Raw genomic sequence first — 7,112 nt, forward strand, 5'->3', positions numbered from 1 at the left:
CGTCATTAATCGGAAACTTACATTACAAATCAGCTTAACGGACTGTTTTACAAAAGTGAAACCTCTAACCTAACATTTCACCCCTATTATTGCTCTTTAATATAGGCAATAAAGCAGAAGCATAACGGACTGATACATTTTCACCTACAAAAGGTTTGATCCTCCATCCTAAAAGGACACATTGAATTCCCAATATTGACTTAAGTTTCGGAGTGCCTTTGCATGTACACTCCCCCCTTGTTTCTTGTTCAAAGCTCTACGCGATTGGACATCCCCTTGGAGTCAAGCTCGAATTACCGCAAAGCTCAAAGGTCGGCACCAAAGATAACAACTCGGCGTCGATTCCCAGAGACCGAGCTCTCCCTCCAGGTATCTATACAAGAACAATTGGAGCCCATCGTGGGCCGAAAATATAATCCCTTCCATATATCATTGGCCTCGAGGTTCTCGCCCAAGTCATGGCTGAACAACTTCCACCCACACCATCCGAACTCCTTTAGATGGTGACCGAGTAACGGCAATCCAACCAGCACATGGCCGAAGAGAACCAAAGAATGGCAAATCAAATTGCCAACTTGAATAACACCCGATCGAAAACAACAATGATCGGCAAGAACCGACAGGAGAAACCGAGCATCAGTCAGGACCAACACACGTCTCTGACACTACTCGGCATGAGGAAGACCAACCTGAGCATGATGAGGAAGCTCGGCAAGAAGAATAGAATGACCACCTGGAAAGCTCCCCTGGGCCCTTTACTGCCGAAGTGATGAATTTCGTGCTGCCTAGGAGATTCACTTTGCTGACCACCCTGACTCCCTATGACGGGTTGGGCGATCCGAATAAATATATCAAAAAATTCACCTCCATAATGATAGTAAACGGTGCATCTGATAAAGTTTTATGTCATTACTTTCTATCTTACTTAGACGGTCCTGCACCTGATTGGTTTTGTTCTTTGCCTGTAGGTTCTATTTCTCGCTTTCGAGACCTATCAAAGCCCTTTGAGGAGCACTTTGCTAGATCAGCCATTTACCTACACAACTCCGATTACCTGAATACAATCAGGCAAGGCCAGCAAGAAAGCCTCAGGGATTACATGACGTGCTTCATAAAAATAGCCATGAGTATACCCGACCTCCACCCCGAGGTGGAACTACACGCCATAAAAAGTGGACTGAGACCAGAAAAATTCCAGGAAACTATTGCTGTAGCCAAACCTAAGACCATGGCCGAGTTCCATGAAAAGGCTAAAGGTTAGATCGACATCGAGGAACTCCGACAAGCTCGGAAAACAGAAAAGCCTTACTACAGAGACGACGACAAGACGCGAGACAACAAAAAGAATTTCAAACCAACTCCGCGATATGAGTCTTACACTAAATTCAACACCAAGTGCGACGACATCATCAAGGAGATCTTGAATTCAAAATTAATCAAACCACCAAGAAAAGCCGGAAGTTACCCAGATTCAAAAGGCGCGGACCGATCAAAATACTGCTCTTTCTACTAAAAGCACGGACACACTACCGACGACTGTGTCATCGCCAAAGACCTAATGGAGCGACTAGCTCGGCAAGGTCACCTGGACAAATACATCGGTGGCCACATACAGGGGCAAGCACCCCCTTCTGGAAACCAAAGCTCGGCCACACAGCATGGCCGAGATAAAGACCGACCGAACAACAACCATCCCAAACAACCAACAGGTATAATTAACTGTATTTCCGGAGGTTTTGCAGGTGGAGGAGCCACAAGCTCAGCAAGAAAGAGATCTTACCGAGCTATGCTTTCCATCAACGCCGATCAAACTCAAAAGCAGACACTACCACAATCTCCACAGATAATATTCCAGACAACCGATCATGACAACAGTGTAGCGAATTTTGATGATCCGGTCGTAATCTCCCTACAGCTCGGAGATCTCCTAGTAAAAATGGTGTTGCTCGACCCAAGGAGCAGCGCCAACGTTCTCTTTTACTCAACATTCCAGAAAATGAAACTGAGCAGTAACATCCTCTGACCTTCCACCGGTGACCTGGTAGGGCTCTCAGGTGGACGAGTCCCGGTTATGGGCTCTGTGTGGTTACAAACCACACTTGGTGAGTTTCCCTCGTCAAAAACTTCAGATATTCAATACTTGGTGGTTGACTGTTTTAGTCCTTACAATTAAATACTTGGTCGACCTTTCTTAAATAAGTTATGCGCTATAGTATCTACAATTCATCTTTGTGTTAAGTTTCCTTTGCAGGATAACACAATTGCAACCATTCATTGTGATGCCCGAGAAGCCAGGGAATGTTACAATAATAGTCTCAAAAGACCTAACCGAAACACAAAAGCCCATGTTCACAACATCGAAAGCATGAACGACCTGCCAATCCTGGCCGACATTGATCCCAGAGCGGGAACACTTGAAAGACCAACCCCAACAGAAGACCTGCATAAAATCTATTTCACAGAAAGCTCGGACAAATTCACATACGTCGGCTCAAAATTATCCTCAGAAGAAAAATCATCATTCTGAACATTCTTACAAGAAAATGTCGACCTGTTTGCTTGGATCCCAGATGATATGCCAGGCATCGATCCATCCATTATATTGCACAAGTTGGCATTAGATCCATCTGTCCGACCCGTAGCACAGAAAAAGAGAAATCTCGGCCATGACCGAAAACAAGCTTCCCTAGAAGAAACCAAGAAGCTCATCAATGCGGGCTTCATCCGAGAAATCAGATTCACAACATGGCTGGCGAATGTCATCATGGTTAAAAAACATAACGGTAAATGGCGCATGTGTGTTGATTTCACCGATCTCAACAAAGCATGCCCCAAAGATTCCTACCATTTGCCCTCTATTGATTGCTTAGTTGATAATGCATCTGGTTTTGAAAAACTCAGATTTATGGATGCATATTCTGGTTATAACCAGATCCAAATGCATCCATCCGATCAAAATAAGACAGCCTTTATTTCTGAAAATGGAAACTATTGTTATAAAGTCATGCCATTTGGCCTTAAGAATGCAGGTACGACATATCAACGTCTAATGGACAAAGTCTTCGCCAAACAAATCGACAGGAATATTGAGGTCTACGTCAACGATATGATCGCCAAGACAAAGATCGGCAATAATCACCTTGATGACCTCGCAGAAATCTTCAGAGAGCTAAGAGAATACAACATGCGGTTAAATCCGAAAAAGTGTGCATTTGGGGTACAGAGCGGTAAATTCCTCGGCTTCATGCTCACTAGCCGAGGTATTGAGGTAAATCCAGAAAAATGCCGAGCTATTTTAGACATGACAAGTCCACACACCATCAAGGAAGTCCAGCGGTTAACAGGGAGACTTGCTGAACTCTCTAGATTCTTACCTTGCCTAGCTTCTAAATCTTTATGTTTTTTCCAAACTTTAAAAAAGAAAAAAGCTTTCCAATGGACTGATGAATGTGAACAAGCATTCACAACTATCAAAGAAACTCTTTTAAAACTACCAATTTTACAAACCCCCCTCCAAGGGGAACCGTTATTCTTATATTTATCTGTCACTAACTGGGCTATAAGCTCTGCTCTTGTTGCAGAAAGGGAAAAAAAATAGTTCCCGATCTATTTTACTAGCAAAACATTACAGAATGCCGAGCTTCGATATCCGAGCATTGATAAATTGGCCCTAGCCCTTGTCTTCTCAGCTAGAAGACTCCGACCATATTTTCAAAGCCACGAAATCCATGTTTGGACAGATCATCCTTTGCGGCAAATCCTTCAGAAACCTGAGCTGGCTGGCCGACTAGTAAAATGGTCGGTGGAGCTATCAGAATTTGATATCAAGTACGAAGGCCGAGCATCCATCAAATCCCAGTTCTTGGCCAACTTTATCGCCGAATTCTCGGTACCAAGTACAACTGAAGACTACATCGAATGGTCTTTATACGTCGATGGGTCCTCGAACCCACAAGAGTGTGGAGCAGGTATCATTCTTGATGATAGCCACGGCAACGTCATCGAACATTCCCTTAATTTTTCATTTAAAGCAAGCAACAATTAAAGTAAGTATGAAGCACTAATTGCTAGCCTTAGACTCGCTGCCGACCTAAACATCACCGAACTTAAGGTATATTGCGACTCCTTACTTATCGTCCAGCAGGTAAACAACTTATACCAAGTAAAGGACCCTTTGCTTTCTAAATACCTGGATATCATACAAAATTTACTTTCAAAATTTTCTAAATACGAAATACAGCACATACCAAGAGAGAGTAATGGCCGAGCTGACATTCTGTCTAAACTCGCCACCACTTAACCAAATGGGTCATCACTTTATCAGTCAACACTGCTCAAGCCAAACATTGAACTAACACAAATCTTAAGTGTAACACAGGAAGCAGATTGGAGATCTCCATACATAGAGTATCTCCGGACAGGGATCCTGCCAGGCGACGTCGAAAATGCTCGACACTTTCGCCGACAAGCCTCCTTTTTTACAATTTATAATAATTGCCTATATAGATGAGGATTCTCTCATCCATTACTTAAATGTCTTTGCAGAACAGAAGCCGAGCTTGCACTTGCTGAGGCGCATGAAGGGATCTGTTATACACTCCTCGGAGCGCGAAGTCTGTCTTCCAAAATTCTCAAAGCTGGATTATATTGGCCGACAATACGACAGGATTGTCAAGCAAAAGTTAAAAGCTGTAACAACTGCTAGAAACACAGTCCGATCAGACATCTCCTGGACGAACTCCGACACTGTTCCGAGGTAAGTTGGCTGTTCAACCAATGGGGCGTAGATATCCTCGGCCCATTCCCCACAGCAGCAGGGCAGGTAAAATTCTTAGTTGTAGCAATTGACTATTTTTCCAAATGGATCGAGGCACAGCCCTTAGCCAAGATCACATCACAGCAAATGATTTCTTTTGTCTGGAAATATATTATTTGTCGATTCGGCATTCCTCGGCACATTATCACAGATAATGGTCGCTAGTTTGCCGATCAAAAGTTTACATCCTTTTTCCAGGAACTAAAAATCAAACAACATTTCTCCTCAGTTGAGCACCCACAAACAAACGGCTTAGCAGAGGCTGCAAATAAAGTAATACTGCCTGCTCTAAGAAAGAAACTGGATGATGCAAAAGGCCTCTGGGCTGAGCTTATCCCGGAGATCATATGGGGATACAACATAACAATTCACTCAACCACAAAGGAAACACCCTTCCGGTTAGTCTACAGTTCAGACGCAATGATACCAGTGGAGATCTCCCAATCCTCACTGCGCACTGAATTGGCCGACCAAACTACAAAAGACATAGCTCAGCAATCCAAACTTGACCTCATAGAAGAACTCAGATCATCCACAGCAGTCAAACATTTGGCCATGCAACAGCACATAGCCCGAAGATATAACCAAAGGCTTCACCCAAGGTCTTTCCAACTCAACGACCTTGTCCTCAGAAAAACAGAACAAGCTAGAAAACCATCAGCACATGGCAAACTAGCAGCTAATTGGGAGGGCCCTTACCGAGTAACACAAGTCATCGGCAATGGAGCTTACCGACTACAAACCTTAGAGGGTAAAGATCTCCCTAACACTTGGAATGTATCTTCCTTAAAGTTATATTACAGTTAATACCAGGCACAGGCCAGTACTCTTTTTCCTACTGCCAAGATTTTTTCCACAAGGGTTTTGCTTGGAGATGTTTTAACGAGGCTAGCCTACCTGGGGCCTTTGAAATCAAAGGTTCTCCAATAAATAAATCTCTTCTTTTATCAAAATCATTATTTTTCCCATTCCATACTTCTCAATCATTTATACATATAATGCCGACCTATACTATCAGTCCGAGCATTCGGAAATAATCAACAAACGGCCGATCTTACTCTCAATCCGACCATCCGGATACTATCAAATAAATAATTAACCGATCATATTCCAAAACAGATCATTTGGAATCTACCAATCAAACTAGGGGTGAGCACGGATAGCGGATATCCGATTACCTGTCTGAATCCGAACCAAACCAATTAAATTGGTTCTGGAACCAACGGGTAATCGGGTTCAACCCGAACCAAACCGATGGTCTTCGTTAGTGATTGGTTCAGGTATCGGTTCTGGGGGTGCGGAACCCGAACCAACCCGCGAACCTGATCATATATTAATTAAATAAAAAAATAAAAAATATATATATGACTTTTCTATTAGATAAAAATTATTCACTATTAATATGTTTGGATTTTAATGAGTTTAGTTTTTAATGTATTTGGTGTTTAACATGTTTGGATTATTTCTATTATTGTTACATGTTTATTGTACTTGTTAAATTTTTAAGATAAAAATTTGGTTTTTTTATGAATTTCAAAGTCATCGAGTACCCAATTACCCGAACCGAACCAATCCGTTCTTAATCAGTTTGGTTTGGTTCAGATACATGTACAAAAAAAACACAAATTCAAACCAAACCGAACCATTTATATTTTGATCGGTTCGGTTCTAATTTTACCATGAACTCGAACCAAACCGACCCGTGCTCACCCCTAAATCAAACAAATATCCGATATTAATCGGAAGCCGATCATTCAGAATTTATCATTCATCCGATCTAACTCGGAAGCCGATCATTCAGAATTTATCAATCATCCGATCTAACTCGAAATATGATCATTCAGAATTCTTCAATCAATCAAACAAATAACCGATCTAAGTCGGAATCCGTTCATTCAGAATTCATCATTCAATCCATCAAATAACTGATCTTAATCTGACCACTCGGATACAATCATTTAATCAAATTACCGATTATAATCCGAAACCAACCATTTGGCACATATCAGTCAAAACAAATAGCTGATCTTACACCGAATCATACCACTCGGAATCAATCACTCAAACAGATTACTGAGCAATACTCGGAAACCGACTTTTCAAAATTTATCGCAATTTACTGCCGACCATTCAACAGAATCCAGTTATTATCAAACAAAACCTATGCCAATTAATCGGCATCTCAATAAACTCAGCCTACTCGGCCTTTCCATGATACTTCTCCATCAAAATAATGGCATTTCATCATTAACACAATTTTACCTAATAAACATGTTTGGCTCAAAGCCACAGTTAC

The 7,112-nt window shown here is 41.9% G+C and overlaps 1 protein-coding gene across 1 annotated transcript; it reads left to right on the plus strand.

Annotated features, from left to right (window-relative positions):
- The first annotated feature begins 1,123 nt into the window (after nt 1–1,123).
- LOC140180583 (uncharacterized) lies at nt 1,124–5,623 on the plus strand. The gene is made up of 7 exons (XM_072221823.1): nt 1,124–1,256; nt 1,743–1,900; nt 2,252–2,442; nt 2,902–3,268; nt 3,632–3,968; nt 4,546–4,691; nt 5,015–5,623. The coding sequence occupies exons 1-7, from the start codon at nt 1,124–1,126 to the stop codon at nt 5,621–5,623; spliced, it is 1,941 nt and encodes a 646-aa protein (XP_072077924.1).
- The last annotated feature ends 1,489 nt before the right edge of the window (nt 5,624–7,112 follow it).

The sequence above is a fragment of the Arachis hypogaea genome, chromosome 17 (genome assembly GCF_003086295.3).
Source record: "Arachis hypogaea cultivar Tifrunner chromosome 17, arahy.Tifrunner.gnm2.J5K5, whole genome shotgun sequence".
In the NCBI taxonomy this organism is placed as follows: domain Eukaryota; kingdom Viridiplantae; phylum Streptophyta; class Magnoliopsida; order Fabales; family Fabaceae; genus Arachis; species Arachis hypogaea.